This window comes from Urocitellus parryii, chromosome 3, assembly GCF_045843805.1.
Source record: "Urocitellus parryii isolate mUroPar1 chromosome 3, mUroPar1.hap1, whole genome shotgun sequence".
Lineage (NCBI taxonomy): Eukaryota > Metazoa > Chordata > Mammalia > Rodentia > Sciuridae > Urocitellus > Urocitellus parryii.
In genome coordinates this window covers 53,427,715-53,445,780 of record NC_135533.1, presented here as the reverse complement: position 1 = coordinate 53,445,780, position 18,066 = coordinate 53,427,715, and the positions used below count along the sequence as shown (strand labels likewise).

Sequence of the window (18,066 nt, the reverse complement as noted above, 5' to 3'; positions counted from 1 at the left end):
ATTTTTTAATGCAGAGTAATACTCCATTGTGTATAAATGCCACATTTTTTTTATCCATTCATCTATTGAAGGGCATCTAGGCTGGTTCCACAGTCTTGCTATCGTGAATTGAGCTGCTATGAACATCGATGTAGCAGTGTCCCTGTAGCATGCTCTTGTTAGGGCTTTAGGGAATAGACCGAGAAGGGGAATAGCTGGGTCAAATGGTGGTTCCATTCCCAGCTTTCCGAGAAATCTCCATACTGCTTTCCAAATTGGCTGCACCAATTTGCAGTCCCACCAGCAATGAACAAGAGTGCCCTTTTCCCCGCATCCTCTCCAGCACTTATTGTTGTTTGACTTCCTAATGGCTGCCAGTCTTACTGGAGTGAGATGGTATCTTAGGGTAGTTTTGATTTGCATTTCTCTGACTGCTAGCGATGGTGAGCATTTTTTCTCTGTTGAGAGCTTTATATGTTGTATTCTGTTGGAAGTTCAAAGATTATGCATAGCTTTGTGTATCCCTGTTCTGTCTTGGCCAACTAAACCTGGGTGGAGAAGGTAGAAGAGCTGCTGCAAGCCATCATTGTGGATTATTTCACTTACCTCCTTCTAGAAAGTTCTTATTTGTTTTCCAATCTTTCACTTCAGATTGTCTCTTGAATGCAGCAAATGTGTTAACTGCACATTTATCTTTTGGTAGGCATTCAATTAATTATTTTAATGAATGAAAAACAGACCTAGATTAACTAATATTGTACTTCAGACAAAATGTATAGTAAGTTGCAGACTCAAAGCTGTTTGGATAATAATTGTCAAAATAATATTAGCTACAACATGGACAGCTTTTTGAAAAACATTAAGTCTCATACTTTATCTTTGGCATGAACTCTTCCAAATGACATGTAATGGGACCAATAGATGAACACAGTACAGAGCGGGGGATTTCACAAAAATCTAATGAAGCTCTCAGTTAATAGTGGGAGGAACTGCCTGGTAGAGTCCTTATTTCTCAGTCTTAAAAGCTTTCGTGCAAGCCCTGGGTACTATCTTGCTGAAAAACTCTTCTTGAGGAAATTAATTTCTTAGGCCAAGTCTTCATAAGCTATATTTTGAGGATAGTCATGTTGCCATATGTCCTGAAGTATGATATTACCAAATATTGAGGATTAATGTCAGTTTGGCAACATTTGGCTTTACAGAAATTTTCTTTAAAGCAATTATTATTTCATAAAAAAGATTTAACTTAGTGGTATTTCCCAATTTACTTAAAATATGCACTTGACATTTTAACTAAGCTGTAGTTTTAAATATATATGACATTTTCAAATCACAAACACTGTAGATTATGCAATAAATACGAAGTGTAATTTTGAAGTGTACCTCTTTAATGAATTCATAACTCCCTCATTAATTTACAGAAAATTAACAATGCCTACTCTGGTCTTCTCGTCCTCTGAGCTTATCACTGAATTTGCCTTTTTTTCTCTAGCATTACCACTTCTAACATTTGAGATTATTGCAATGGTGTTAGTGATTTAAATATCTTAAATGATAATGCGTTGCAAAATAGTTTGGATCTATTACTAGGAGCAATCCATCCTAGTAATTTCTTGAAAAATGGAAGAATAAACTTCAGTTGTGAAACTTGTGCTTCTGCTGAGTGAACATGTAGGTCCTAGAATTCAGAATGCAAAGCAGTCCTTCCCTGCTTTACCCTGCCATCACTCCCGTTTGACAGGAGTGCTCTGTCAATTACCCACATTGCTGAAAGTAGAGGGGAGGAGGAAACAGAGTAAATGAGATTCTACAGGACAACAGAACAGGGGTGCAGGTAGAAAAGACAGAAAGGAGGGACATGGTTGGACTGACACCAACCATACATTATTTTTTTTTTTTAACTAGGAATGAAATTGATTTGTTGTCACTGTCCTGAAACCAAATTCCTTTTCCTAACAATTCTCTTTTTCCTCTTGCAAACATTTTAGCTAGGGCCTCAGACAGAAGCCTGATGCTGTGAGTGAAACGTGTGGTTTCCATAGTGGAGACCACAGCATAAACTCAGACCCCGTACAGCTCAACTCTCAGTGCCAGCCCCTGATTAAGTGGGCCAGGCTGTGTGTGGGGAGGCGAGTCTGTTGGGCAGGTGGTAGGGAGTGACCACCAACAGAAAGGTGGACATTTGTGACTCCATGTACACTCTGGTCATCCCAAATAATTTCAGGATGTCATCACCTTAATTCTCTCATTCTAACTTTTGAAGTTGCAGCATATGAAGAAAGGGGTCAAATTTTCACACGTTGTAGGTGATACCAATTTGATAAAGAAGAATGAAGAGAGGACAGCTGATGGACTTCTCTTTTGTTTTGGTAACTCTCATTAGCATAGTACTTTAATGACCATGAGATGGTCAGCTGGAGACCCATCTCTCTCCAACCTGCTCAATTCATGTTAGATTGCATTCTTTTGCCCTCAGGTACGATTGAGTCCACCCCATTCCAGCAGGCGAAACACATGCACGTTTTGTCTGCACATGTTCATGCTGAGCTCCTTTTAACCCCATCACTGACATTGTCTTTAAGAGTCCTTAGCATCATGGTGCTTTTACCTGAGATAATGTAGTTCAATTGTGGCTGTCCTTAATCTCTGTCCTTTAACGTAATCCCTGTTCTAAACTCATTAAGTAAAGAGAACACAAAATTGTATTTTTTATAGTGCTGTCATGTGATTTTTTTATCTAACTTATTCTAATAGAGATTTAAAACTTCAGAATGGTCAGTTGCCAAATTAAAAAATCCTCAATGGTTTTTGGTTATTATTTTGGAAATAAATGACATTTTTAAGTGTTTAAATACTAATTGTTGGTTTTCTACTAAGTTGGTTACTATCATTTTTATGAATGTTTTCCTGAATGTCTCTCAGACTCTAACGTTCTAATGTATTTTTAATTAAACTGCTTAATGTGAGATGATCATAGATTCGCATATGCTTATGATAAATTTTGCAGAGAAATTCTGTATACTCCTCACCATTAACCCCAGAAAAGAGACCTTAGGAAGCTGTAGTAAAATCACATTCCCAGGATGCAGACTGGGTGCAGTGTGGACCAGAACTCCCTGGCCCAGGAAGGGTTGCTGGGTGTATGCCAGGGAAGTGGTGCCTGGGTACTGGTGGGGGCACCTGTGTGTTTAGCCTGTAGGACAATCAGAGACACCTCTCCAGGGTGTCTGCACCACCTGTGGGTCCCAGGAGCCCCATACCAGCGGTCAATTGTGTCTTCATCCTACGCAGCCTTCACTGGCACCGTAGAGTGGTATAGTGCTATTTCTAACTGTCCTCACAGCTGGTGAGGTGAAGCCTCTCACATGTTGGCCGTCTTCATGTCTCTGGGTGATGTCATTATCTGTGGCTTTTCCCAACTTCTAATTGCTACTGTTCTTCCACAGACAAGCCTTGAAGGTTTAACAGATATTCTAAATGCCTGACCATTTTTCTGATGTGGGGTTTGCTCAGATTTTTTCAGTCTTTCATCTTCTTAACAGGGTCTTTTCCAGAAAGTGTTTAAATTTTTATACTGTCCAATTTATTAGGTTTTACTCATTTGGATTCTAATTCAGGTGTCAAGTCTCAGAACTCTTTCCCTGAACTAGACCCTGAAGACTTTGTCCTATATTTTTCTAAAGTCATAGATTTTCATTCAAGATTGTGATCCACCTTGAATTAATTGTCACAAAGGTGTTAGACTAAGGTCCCGGGCATTTTTTGGCAGGAGACTGGCAGGGCCATTCAAAGTTCCAGCCTAATCTGTCAAACTCTTCTACCAAGTTGCTTTTATACCTTTGTCAAATTGGGCATATTTGTACAGGTCTTTTCCTGGATTTTTGGTTTTGATCTATTGTATAATAACAAATATTGTATGGGTTTATCCCTTGGCCAGTGCACCAATAACAAATATTTTCACTGATGTAGATCCTACAATTGGGTAGATGGTGTCCTTCTATTTTACTTAATTTATTTGTTATTCTGTTTTTTTTCCTGCCTTCCCATATAAAGTATAGAATAATCCTGTCTATATTTACAAAGGTATGGCTTAGACTCAGAATTCTCCTTCGAGACACCTCCCCGAGCCCAGTGACTGCTTTGCCTCTGGGGTGATGGCCAACTGCACTATTCTACGCCCTGCTGGTGGCCTCCTTTCCCCAGAGCACTGCCCGGTGTCTGGCTGCAGCACAAACATTTCAAGAGTGAAATGTAATTAGTCAACTACTTGGTTTCGTACCATCTTCGTGTTTTCTCATAAATTTTAATATACACACATATATAACTTGGCTTTTATTTGTATTTCAATTAAGAAAATGACTAAAATTGATTTATAAGAAATTGCGGCAGTATATTACAGTCATGTAAAACTAAAGAAGTATTGATTTTTTAAAAAATAAAACCCATGTAGAAAATTTAAAGTGATTGACACAAAATGATAGTAAACAACAAAATAACATAAATAACATCATAATTTGTGCAATTATTCTGTGACTTAACCCCGATCTGCTTTTAAGCTTGCTCTGTAATTTTATTAACCCATTGTTGTTTTATTTGTGCACAATCAATCATGACGATTGGCTCCAGAGCCTGGATCCCACCACCTAGAGGAGCTGTAATGAGGCACTTAGTACTGCAGGGTGCTGGCAGGCTCTGTTCTGCTGCTGGGCACACTGCCTTTGCATCATAGCTCAGGCCACCCTCTGGCACATATCTGCACACAAACCTACTTAATTAGGAAACTTTGGGTAAAATATAAATTGATGTAGTCTCTCTTTGGGCTTTGGAAAAACTGTTAATTTTCAAGTACTGTGCATATTAATTACTATACTAGTCTCCTCACACAGATTTCTGGGTTTGTCATCCTTAAAACTTTCAAATATACCCAAGCATAGTGATCATGGAAACCACTTAGAATCCAAAAGATATTTTCTTGTAAAATGAACATTAGGATGGATTCCTTTGACCTCAGCACAAGCAGAATTGTATGTATCTTTCTCTCAAGAGAAGCCAAAAATTTATTTAGCAGAGTAATAATTTAGGAGAGAAAGAAAGAATTCAAAGCACATGCAAAGTCACAGGGAACTTGAATAAGGGGGGCTGTGCCTTCCTGTGGTCGCTTCCCATCCTGCGCGTAGAACAGTGGTGCATAATTCCTTCAAGAAGTGTCCTCAAAAGTTACTTAAGTAAACAAATTCTGGTGCTTGGTCATGCTTCCGTTCGTGCAGTCACTAGCGAAGTCCCATGTGTGGACTGTCCGAGTGTTCTGCGGCATCCTGCATGGGTAAGACTTAAAACGACTTCATCAAGTACGGTTTTCAGGAAAATGTGTGCCTTTTCCGTGTGCCATGTTCCCTTCAGCCAAACTCTGCTTCACCATGTTCCTCTTCTTTTGACTTTAGGCTGTCGGGATTTCAGCTGCCGTCCTCCATAGTGAGCTCCGGGTCTGTCCTCACTCTGTGGTTCACCACCGACTTCGCAGTGAGCGCCCAGGGCTTCAAGGCACTGTATGAAGGTAGGAGACGGCACTCGGCGCGCACACTCACTACCTCCGTGACCTGACATGCCACTCGGGGTCAGCCATGTTAGGAGGAAGCTTGCTGTGTGCGTGGTTGGGTAATGATTGGCAGTTGGAAACACTATTTCCTACAATTGCCAAATATTCGAGCACTAAATATTCTTAAGTTTTCTGTTATTAATGGGAAATTTCTTGCTTGGGTTGTCCTTTTGTTGATGTGTGGTAGGGAAGTTTTGAAAATATTGGATATAAATGTACTTGCATCACTGACTGTTCAGTGTGAAGAGTTCACTCACAATGTCCAAGAGTTGTATGAAACTTTTCTGGTTCTGTTGCTGATCAGGGTCTGAGGAAAGGCAATTGTGTGACATAAAATTTTGCTATCCGAGTTGAAGGTTTTTTATTTAAATTTATTCCAATTTGTTACATGTGACCACAGAAATATTTTGGTGTCATCCTTGCAAAGTGTGGTTATTTTGTTTTGTTTTTGTGTCTTCATATTTTGTAGTAGATACCTTTGAATTTTGCTATCATTATAAAGCTTGATTTTGGGTGGAAATAAAAAATACAAGATTGAACTATAATAGAGGAAATGATTATTTTAGGCACTATGTTTGAATTGAGCTAGTGACACTAAGTATAGAGGCTGAAGTGAGTCTACTTTAGTCTTGTTTGGCACTGAGATTTTAAATTTTCTTTCCTGTCTCATAAAGCAGCTATCATGGTTAATATAAACTCTGGAGGCTCTAAGTTAAAAAGCAATAATTATAAGTGGAATTATAAAGTAAGTCAACATTGTTTAGTTTGGATGCCAAACTCTCCTAAGCCACATCTGCTCATGTTCTTATTTGTAATCCTCAGTACACCTGGGCACAAACATGCTTTGTGGAGAGTTTCAGTTTCATGTGGTTAGTGTAGGTGAACTCAGCGGTAGGAGATTATCAGAAAATTTGAGGACAGAATGTTCTCCTTACACAGATAGATGAACAGAATGATTTTTTTCTTTGATTTAAAGTTGTTTTTGGACTGGTGCTGAGGACTATCTATTCTTCATATCCTAATAGCTTTGAGGATACTGCATTTGTGTATAAACCCACATCAATATCTGAAAAGTGTTAACCACCTTTAAGTAATTACTGTCAAGGAATAGTGTAATGTTTTGAAAGAAACAGGTAGTTGAAGGTTAATGGATGTGGTTCTCTTTCAAATTCAGTCCGACCTACATAGTACTGCCTGTAAACCATACCATCACATGGTTTATTTCCTACTAAGTTTGCAAAAGTATCACTAAAACCACCCATACCAGCTCCTTGTGAAGCACGCCGTCTCTAACAAACATGGTGACAGTTGCTCAGAAGTCTGATCATGCCCCCCATGTTCTAGAAAGCCTGTGAGCGGCTCCCCTGTCCTGGCTGACGTTGACACTTCAGGGCCCTGTGCTGGATCCCTCCAGTTGATGTTGCAGGAAAGGTTGATGTTCAGTGGTTGCCAGGGGAATAATTCTATCCCGTCTTCTTGGAACATAATTGGTGTTACTTGTTGTCAGAATGGTACATTTAAAAAGATTGTTGGAACTGTCTCTGTTGGAGAAATATTTTCACGTTATTCAAAAAGATCAAATAGGAAAATGACTAGAAAAGTCCATAGGACTGTAAGTTCTAAAATAAATGATTTTAAAAATGTGTTTTATGAGAAAGCTTTTGTGTAATTTAGATTTTGAATAATAATATAATAATATTGTCTGATATTTACAGGTAAGTACAGCCAGTATTTTGAGAGAAAAAATTTAAAAGAACAGTTAAATACAAAAGTGCTTTGTCAACAAAGCCAAAATTTCCTCCATCACTTAATATCTGTATTTAAAATATTCCTCAATCAGCTTGAAGCTCTTCTGGGAAAATGGAAGTGCTCTATCAGGAGAAAACAAAGACCCCGTCGTCCTCATGTTAGCCTGTGGAGGGAGGGCTCTTCTGCAGGTGGGGGAGGCTCCCCATGCCCTCCCCCCTGTTGTGTGGATCTTCCCAGTTCTGAACCAGCCGTGCCTCCCCAAGGCAGGGCCTGGGGAAAGCAGAGGCTTTATCAAGGACAGTGCGTCAAACGTGCAGACACGCTGCTTGAACACAGGACACCTGGTAGATGCACCTAGGGAGCAGGGCCACCAACAGTGCAGAGACGGGTCTCAGTGTGGTGACAGTTGTACTGTGATGATTCAGATTTCCTTCCACCCCAGCCCTTTTTCTTTGAAGAGATTGCTCATCTAGTAATTCTTTGAGCCAAATAATATAATACAATTTTGATGTATGATCTAAGAGCTCCAAAGGAAATTGAATTTAGATTAAAATACTAAATCAACTATTAAAAATAAAATTTTATAGTTCTTAAAGTAGGACTGCTTGCTTCCCATTCAAATTAAGACTTATTTAGTATTACCAGATTGTTATTTATTTATTTTTTTTAGATTTAATTTATTGGCTTCATCTGAGGAAATCTTCTAAACTTCCAAGATCCGTTGAAACATGATAACCTTGGCAGTGATCCTAATATGGGCACTGAACTCCAGTGCTTTTGGCAGTAATTTTGAATAAACATTATTTACATAAATTATTATTCATATGTGGAAACATTAAGGTACATAATGAATGTGAAAACAATGAATTAAAATATTCCAATTAATGTGTTCAGCCGTTGAATTTAACTCTGAAAATCAAATAGAAACACTTATAAATTTCCTCCTAACATTGCTCACTAAAAGTATTTGACTTAGGGTAGTTTTGATTTGCATTTCTCTGACTGCTAGCGATGGTGAGCATTTTTTCATGTACTTATTGATTGATTGTATGTCCTCCTCTGAGAAGTGTCTGTTCAGGTCCTTTGCCCATTTATTGATTGGGTTATTTGTTATCTTTTTGTCTAATTTTTTGAGTTCTTTATATATTCTGGTTATTAGGGCTCTATCTGAAGTGTGTGGAGTAAAGATTTGTTCCCAGGATGTAGGCTCCCTGTTTATCTCTCTTATTGTTTCTTTTGCTGAGAAAAAACTTTTTAGTTTGAGTAAGTCCCATTTGTTGATTCTAGTTGTTAACTCTTGCGCTATGGGTGTCCTATTGAGGAATTTGGAGCCTGATCCCACAGTATGTAGATCATAACCAACTTTTTCTTCTATCAGATGCCGTGTCTCTGATTTAATATCAAGCTCCTTGATCCATTTTGAGTTAACTTTTGTGCATGGCGAGAGATAGGGATTCAGATTCATTTTGATGCAAATGGATTTCCAGTTTTGCCAGCACCATTTGTTGAAGATGCTATCCTTCCTCCATTGCATGCTTTTAGCCCCTTTATCAAATATAAGATAGTTGTAGTTTTGTGGATTGGTTACCGTGTCCTCTATTCTGTACCATTGGTCCACCCGCCTGTTTTGGTACCAGTACCATGCTGTTTTTGTTACTATTGCTCTGTAGTATAGTTTGAAGTCTGGTATCGCTATACCACCTGATTCACACTTCCTGCTTAGTATTGTTTTTGCTATTCTGGGTCTTTTATTATTCCATATGAATTTCATGATTCTTTTATCTATTTCTACAAGAAATGCTGTTGGGATTTTGATTGGCATTGCATTGAACTTATAGAGAACTTTTGGTAATATCGCCATTTTGATGATGTTAGTTCTGCCTATCCATGAGCAGGGTATATTTTTCCATCTTCTAAGGTCTTCTTCTATATCTTTCTTTAGGGTTCTGTAATTTTCATTGTATAAATCTTTCACCTCTTTTGTTAGGTTGATTCCCAAGTATTTTATTTTTGGGGGGGATATTGTGAATGGAGTAGCTGTCCTCATTTCCGTTTCAGAGGATTTGTCGCTGATATACAGGAATGCCTTTGATTTATGCGTGTTGATCTTATATCCTGCCACTTTGCTGAATTCATTTATTAGCTCTAATAGCTTCTTTGTAGACCCTTTTGGGTCTGCTAGGTATAGAATCATAGATGCGGGGGAAAAGGGCACTCTTGTTCATTGCTGGTGGGACTGCAAACTGGTGCAGCCAATTTGGAAAGCAGTATGGAGATTTCTTGGAAAGCTGGGAATGGAACCACCATTTGACCCAGCTATCCCCCTTCTCGGTCTATTCCCTAAAGACCTAATAAGAGCATGCTACAGGGACACTGCTACATCGATGTTCATAGCAGCACAATTCACGGTAGCAAGATTGTGGAATCAGCCTAGATGCCCTTCAATAGATGAATGGATAAAAAAAATGTGGCATTTATACACAATGGAGTATTACTCTGCACTAAAAAATGACAAAATCATAGAATTTGGAGGGAAATGGATGGCATTAGAGCAGATTATGCTAAGTGAAGCTAGTCAATCTTTAAAAACAAATATCAAATGACTCCTTTGATATAAGGGGAGGAAACAAGGACAGGGTAGGGACGAAGAGCTTGAGAAGAAGATTTACATTAACAGGGTTGAGAGGTGGGAGGGAAAGGAAGTGAGAAGGGAAATCGCATGGAAATGGAAGGCGATCCTCAGGGTTATACAAAATGACATATAAGAGGAAAGGAGGGGTAAGACAAGACAATACAAATGGAAGAAATGATTTACAGTAGAAGGGGTAGAGAGAGAAAAGGGGAGGGGAGGGGAGGGGAGGGGGGATAGTAGACAATAGGACAGACAGCAGAATACATCAGACACTAGAAAGGCAATATGTCAATCAATGGAAGGGTAACTGATGTGATACAGCAATCTGTATACGGGGTAAAATTGGGAGTTCATAACCCACTTGAATCAAACTGTGAAATATGATGTATTAAGAACTATGTAATGTTTTGAACGACCAACAATAAAAAAAAAAAGTATTTGACTTTCTGCATATGAACCCTTTAGGGTAGTTCATAGTTGTTGAAATCAGCACATTTTCACTAGAAATGCTGAATGAATTTAAAGTTACTAAATTAATAGAGTGCTCTTGTAATTGTTTATCTGCTAGTTCCATCCTTCAAAAGCATTCTCCATTGTGAACTAAATAATTTGCATAAATTGCTGATGAATTTAAAAACAGAAAATATTAAGGTTATATATAATTTAAAGTAGGACAAATGACTATAAAATTTCCTATGTGTGCCCAAATTTGAAGTACCGTGTCCATGAATAGCATTAATTCCTAAGTTTTTGCCTATCTTCTTTCAAGGTCTTAGTTAATTAACATATAATGATTTGGTCATTAAGCTTATCTGTGTTCTAAGAAAGATGTCATCTGGGAGATAAGAAAACTGTGGAAACATGGAAAACCTTAGGGACGAGGAGTTAGCACATCTACCCAGCCACACAAGGAGAAGGCTCTCCAAAGCTGGCCACTCTGCAGCTGCATCTGTGTGTCTCAGGTCTTAGAAGGGAATGCCTTTATTTTCCTAAAGCTTCTACTTTTTAGTAACAAAATAATTTAATAACAAAAATGTTTAGTAATTTAGTCACAAAAATGTTGGAAACACTGGTGAATACATAGTGAAATCTCCTGGGCCAAGCATTTTAAATAAAATCCCATTTGTTACTGTGCATCTTTACTTACTCCAGAACTCTTTCCATGTTTCATGAAATACTGGGTGATTTTTCAAATGCTGACTTTTAATAATGTAAGCACTGAATATATTTTTAATATTCAATTTTTGTGAATTATTTACCATAATTTAGGTTGGTTTCTTAGGGATTGTTTCATTTTATTTTGTTTTACATGAAACAAGTTTTCTTTGAAATTGCATTGTTTTCTGTCATCCAGTTATTTTGTGAATAACAAAATTTGTGTATAATACAACTTACATTTGGATCGAAAACAACAACTCTTTAAGTCCTTGGGTCCTGTGAGTGTTTATCCACTAGGATCAATACTTGCTGCACATAGGACATTTCTCAAAAGTCAAGTTAATTCCATAGATTTGGAACCAAATTTATTTTTAACTATTAGCAAATGCTTTATTCATGGAATGCCAGATTAAAAAAAAACATAAATGAAAATCTATGCATTTTGAGATGGATACTTTTCCATAATGAAATTGGCAAAGCAGAGGAAAGGGCCGCAAGGATTTCTTATTTAAGCAAAGCCAATGAGAAACGAAGGGAACACACAGCCTCTAACCCACCCACCCTGCAGTGGGGATCACAGAGTCCTGCCTTCACACACTCAGCATTTATCTCAGCTTCCAAGGTGCCATCTTCAAATCTGTTGGCCTTCAATTTTATGCATGAAATTATACGAATCAGATTATCAGAATTTAGTTTAATGAACAAATCCTGGAGGTATAGTGTGGAGGAATTCCATATTACTAAAAAGCAAAGCTTCACATATGGCAGGAAATTGCTCTTCATATAAAATAAATAGCTTGTTTATTGAAGTGGGAAAATGCAATTGCTGATAAAGATGATCTAAGGGACTCCCTTGGATTCTAAGGAATTCCATCATGTTTGTTTTTGTCTTAAAATCATTCATTCTATCAGCCATAACAGTATGTTCTGCCAATTAAAGTATATGCCTCTGTGGATAGATGATAAATGATTGATAGATAGACAGATGGATGGATGCCTGGGATTGTGTAATGCTCTACATGTATTTCCTATGGTGAGGCTGTAAACTACAGTAATTAAATTTCTTAAAATCCCCCAAGTACTAACTAGTGAAAGCAGGAACTCAACACCAATCTACATAACTTCTGAAGTTGTATTTCATAACCACTCACCATCCTCTCAGATATGGTTTATCTGTGAGTACACACCTGTGCGAATACAAATCCATGCACACAGGTACATATTTATTTGTGAACGTCCATGTTTGCACAGAGAGGGTATATGGCGTGTGGCTAGACAATGGGACACATTGGGTCACCCCACATACTTTCCAGGCTTTCACTTAGCATGTCTGGAACCTTGTAACAGAGCCTGTCCCCAGCACCAGTGTCAGGAGGGAGGAATGGGGCCCAGCACTCAGGCTGCCCTAGGAGAGCAGGCAGGAGAAGGAAAGTCAGCCCCCCCTGGCAGGGTGATCTTGAGGTCCATACTGACTTCCTCTGGAGGCACACGGTTCAAGCTCTGGTGCTGGGGCCTGCTTTATGCCAGGACCTGAGCTGAAGTCCCTGAGGAAGGTAGACAGGAGGAGGATGTTTCTGAGTGAGGGAGAGACATGCAGGAATGTGGGAAAAGCAAGCGAGCAGCCCTGAGCAAGACAGGCTAAATTGACAGGAGAGGGGAATGGGTAGGGGAGCTGGAATTGAGGGAACTGGTTCCCAGAGGCCACAGGGAGCCTGGATCAGCCCGGCCTGGGCTCTGTACATTGTTCAACATGTGAGACAGGAAACTTGTGCTGTGAGGTGCTTCAAAACAAAAACAAACCAACAAACAAAACTGAATTCATTTCATTGCACAATGAAATAAAGTAGAACATTTTTTGTAGGTCTATGCTTCAGTTTTATAACTTTGTCAACTTTGGGTTTGTAATTCATAGTTTTAGTGTCCAAGATACATGCAGGCAGAAGGAGGAGAGATGGGCTAAGTTAAGTGAATTCTGAATTGCTGCAGCACTTTGGAGCCGTCAGATGGCACTTACTATGCCCTCTCTTGTGGCCATTTTTCTTTATGACATTGAGACAAAAATTGAGCCTAAGAAAAATGTGAATCCTTCACATTTGACAGAGTAAATATTCAAAGATTCCTTTCTACAAAAACTGAGGAACAATAGGTCAAAAAGTATAAAGTGACATGTCAGGTGGTAAGTTCCAATGTTCAACTGCACGCTAGGATAACTATAGTTCAAAATAGTAGTGTGTATTTCCAAACAGCTGGTAGAGACAGTTTTGAATAAACCTTCCAAGTAGAAACAATGAATTCATGAGGTGATGGGTGTTAAATATGTTTTGATTATTATTTGATTACTATTCAATATATGTTTGTGCTGAAATCAATACACTATGCCCCATAAATATATACAATTATAATTTTAATTGAAAACAAAAGTTAGTAGTTGCAGAGTTCTGGGGCGATCTTGAGGTCTGTGATCTACTTTGAGTTGACTCTCATTCAGGGTGAGGGATAGAGACCTAGCTTCATTCTTCTATGTACCCATAGCCAGTTTTCTTAGCACCATTAAACAGGCTGTCTTTCTCTAACTTGTATTTGGCACCTTCATCAAGTACTGTGCCCACATGGGTCAGTCTCTGTGTCTTCTCTTCCATTGGTCGACGTGTCTATTTGGATGCCAACACCATGGAGTTTCTGTTACTATAGCTCTGTAAGATGATTTGAGATCAGGTTTTGTGAGGCCTACTGCGTTGCTCTTCTTGCTCAGGATTTCTTTGGATATTCTTGGTATTTTATTCTTTCAAATAATTTTTGAGACTATTTTTCCCCCTAGTTCTGTGAAGAATGTCATCAGTATTTTGATGAGGATTGCATTGAATTTTGGTGGTATGGTTGTTATGACAATATTAATTCTGCCTATTCAGATCCCTTCTAAGATCTTCTTCAGGCTCTTTTCCAGTATTCCATAGTTTTTAATATAGAAATCTTTTTACCTCTTTGGTTATATTTATTCCCAAGTATGTGTTTGTTTTTGAAGATATTGTGAATAGGATAGTTTTCCTGATTTATTTCTCAGCAGATTTATTATTTGAGTATAGGAAAGGGATTGAATTACATATGTTGAACTTACATCCTGCTAATTTTCTGGATTTATTTCTCAGCTCTAGAAATCTTCTGGTAGAGTCTTTTTGGACCTTATAGGTAGAGGATCATGTCATCAGCAAACAGAAAATTTGACTGCTTTTACAGTTTGTATCTCTTTAATTTCCTTCTTTTGACTGACTTTTCTGGCACTTTTCTGGCTAGAATTTCAAGAACTGTGTTAAACAGGAGTGATAATAGCAGCCATGAAAATCAAAAGTACATTGAGATTTCACCAGCTAGAGTGGAAGCCATCAAGAGTACAAATAAGAATAAATGATGATTAGGATATGTCAATAATGGTAACTCATACATTGTTGGGGGGACTGCGAATTAGTGCAATCACTCTGGAAAGCAGTGTGGAGATTCCTCAAAAGAGTGGGAATAGGACCACTGTATGACCCAGATGTTCCACTCTTCAGTGTTTATCCAAAATAATAAAATAAGCATACTAGAATGATACATCCACATTAATGTTTATAGCACCACAAATCATAATAGCCAAGCTATGGTACCAGCCTAGGTGCCTGTCAACAGACGAATGGATCAAGAAAAATATTGTATATATATACATAATGGAGTTTTGCTCAGCCATAAAGAACAACAAAGTCATTGCATTTACTGTTAAATGTATGGAACTAGAGAACCTCACGGTCAGTGAAATATACCAGACTCTGAATGTCAAGGGTCAAATGTTTTTCTCATATGCAGAAGCTAGATCAAAATAAAGGGGAAAGAGGGATCACATGAAAAGAAAGAGAGAGCAGCAGAGTAGAGAAAGGGAATAGACGGGGAAGGAGGGGGATGTGAAAAGGGGTGAACGGTGCAATGAAATTGACCGAATCATGCTGTGTACATATATGACTATACCACAGTGAATTTCAATTTTTTTGTGTATCTGTGAAGCACCATTTAGGAAAACGATAAGTAAATAGAAGGAAGACCAGTAGAATATAGGAAGAGGAATGGGGGAGGTAGGAGGGAGGGAAAAAGGAAGTACTAGGTACTAAAATAATATTTCTTGCGTGTATGATATATCAAAATAAACCATACTGTTTTGTAAAACTATAATGCAAGCATTAAATTTTTAAAAAATAATCTACTCATCTCTAATTTAATTTTAGCAAGTAGTTCATATTCCTTTCCTTCAAAACCTAAAATAAAAACTGCTGGTGAGTGTTACAGCTGAAAGAATGGAGTCTGACTTTCTCTCTGTTAGGACTGCCTGTCATCCAGAAGTCTCTGCAAGGGCACTGGAGGGATGTAAAGACTCAGAGGTTCTATGATCCTCTAAATGGATCCTCTCTAGAATACAATCGTCTCAATATCACCCACCAAATTAAACACAAACCAGAAATGAGTGAATACTCATTTATTCATTCATCATAATTTACTTTTCTGAACAGAGTGGCCTATATCTTCATACATCCCTTAAACTCCCAGTAGAGAAAGTGAATCTCCTAAACAGAGCCTTGTGGGTCTGGGTCGGATTGAGTAATTGATTCTGGGGCCAGGCGGGGCTTCGGGCTGCCAGTGTGTCTCTTTGTGGGTTGAATATATTTGGCATTTCCCTCTGACACATCCCTCAAGCAGAATTTTCTTTCTTTTCACATCCATGGGTCTGGATTTAGAAAGAGCAGCTAGATTATTACCCTTCAAGCTCCAAGCTTTATTTAGAATGTCAGCACTGATTTATTTCCCCCTTAAAGTGATTACCCAAACTCAGCCTGAATTAAAGCATAGCGCGGGATGGATACACCTGAAAGGAGGAAGCTTCCTGTCTGAGGACCGAGATAGCCACGGAGCGGCCATCCGCTGTCCAGGCCTGCTCTCGGATACTGCTCAGATTTCCAACAATTGCAGAGGCTGCAGCAAATGTTCACCTCCTAGAACCTGTCTCCTCCTGAGGTCTCAGGTGTCCTAGGCTGGTGAATGCTGGCTTCTCATCAGTTAGGACACCCTGTCACCTCTCTGCAAGAAGAGCCAGCAATTATCACACTAATCCTGCTCAGGCTTAGTTACCAGTACCCAGGCATCTCTGTGCTCATTCTGCAGAGTTCTGCACCAACAAGTATATCACCAGCAACGTGAGATGGTATGATAACACTTGAAAATACTTACCACATAAGTTCTATAGCTCTGACATACACAATTGTATACTTAAAATGCATTAATAGGGTAGATTTCATGCTGTGTTCTTACCACTATGGAATAAAATTTTTAAAAAACTAATGCTTTTAGTATGTTAATACTAACATTTCCAAAATACCAAATAGAGAAATGAGTATTTTCCAAAGACAAACTTTAAAACACTCAAATAGAAGACGCATAGCTGCCACAGAAAGAAAATTTATCCCACCAACCTAGGCTCACCTGTTACCTGTGGCAACTGATAGATCTGATGGAGGAATAATAGATAAAGATACTTTGGGCAGTCTGGGAGCCTAGTGAATGCACAGTGCCACAGGAAAGTGGTTTCCAGCCCAGCTCAGAGCAGGATGGAACCTTTGCCCACAAGGGGCTACACCTGCCTGCAGCACCTGGGTGTGGGCATGCCTCACCTTCCAGTTCTTTTTGAGGATGCCTGTGATTGATCTGATCTTCTGAATTTGGGGTCATGGAAAACCATTAAGCTTCTATGAATCTTTGAAGTTATATGCCCACATTTGTATGCATTGTGTTTTTCTGAGAAAAGTGTTTCTTGGACTTGAAGTTCTCAAAAGTTCTCCTTCTAATGAGAAGGACAGAATGGCATCTGCTGACACAGGCCTGGCCTGTTGACCTGCGGCACTATGGTCTGATTACTGGAGCTTATTCTATGACTCATTTCTGCTCTTGTGACTCCGGGTTGGAGCAAATACTCACCCGGTTGTAATTTGGCTTCACATAGAGGCCTGGAGTGGAAAAAAAAGGGACTGTCATATTAATATCAATGTAAATAGTCTAGTTCCAATGAACTGTGATTTATTAGTTTGGCATTTTGATTTTATATATTGGTTCTGTGTACATAATGTGCATTTTCCCCTGAGAGATGAATCTGCTCTAAGCCCTACAAAGTCTGCTTTCTGATTCAATAAAAATAGACCATCATAAATTCAGAAAGATAAATTTCCTTGTAAGGCCAATAGAGATATTGACCTTTCAACCTGAAAACACACACACACACACACACACACACACACACACACACACCTACACATTGCTGTGCACTGCTGTCCTTCAAGCATCATCCTAAGAAAGGTGTTTTATTTAAAATTCTAGCTCTATGAAAAAGAATTAGTTTCAGCCCTGTATGCATTGGCCTGAGGGGATGCAGGATGTCTGTGATACATAGAAGTAAAGAAAAATTTAGCACGATCTCATTTAGGTAAAAAATACGTGTATAAGCATGTGAACCCACACGTGTGTGTGCTGATGTGTCCATGGACATGGTATATAGAGCATACACACATGCTTGTGAGCATTGGAAATGTGCCCCGGAATGCCTCATTAGTTAATATGAATTACCTGGGGAGGAAGTAGAATGACAGGAAAGAAGTACCACTGGATTTTTTTCTGTATGACTGCATTATTTAGGTCGCGGCAATGAACATTGAAAAAGTTAGATAATGAACATTATAAAGTAAGAAATTTCTGAAGATGATGTGTAAATTAATATTCTTAAGTGGATCTCTGGCTCTTAACTGGAAATTGAATGAAAAGTTGAATCAGGTAATTAAAAGTCCTCTGATATATTTTTTCAAATGATTGAGTTAATGAGTTCTAGGACCAGCACTGTAACTGAATTTTTTTTAATAAGAAAAAATGCATACTCTTTAAAAATCTA

At 38.5% G+C, this 18,066-nt stretch overlaps 1 protein-coding gene across 1 annotated transcript in view; it reads left to right on the top strand.

Annotated features, from left to right (window-relative positions):
- Positions 1-18,066, top strand: part of LOC144253641 (CUB and sushi domain-containing protein 1-like) — a 136,479-nt gene that overhangs the window by 76,618 nt on the left and 41,795 nt on the right. Inside the window, exon 3 of the mRNA XM_077795960.1 lies at positions 5,421-5,533. Coding sequence (XP_077652086.1) covers positions 5,421-5,533 — 113 coding nt within the window. The remainder of the gene's footprint in view (positions 1-5,420; positions 5,534-18,066) is intronic.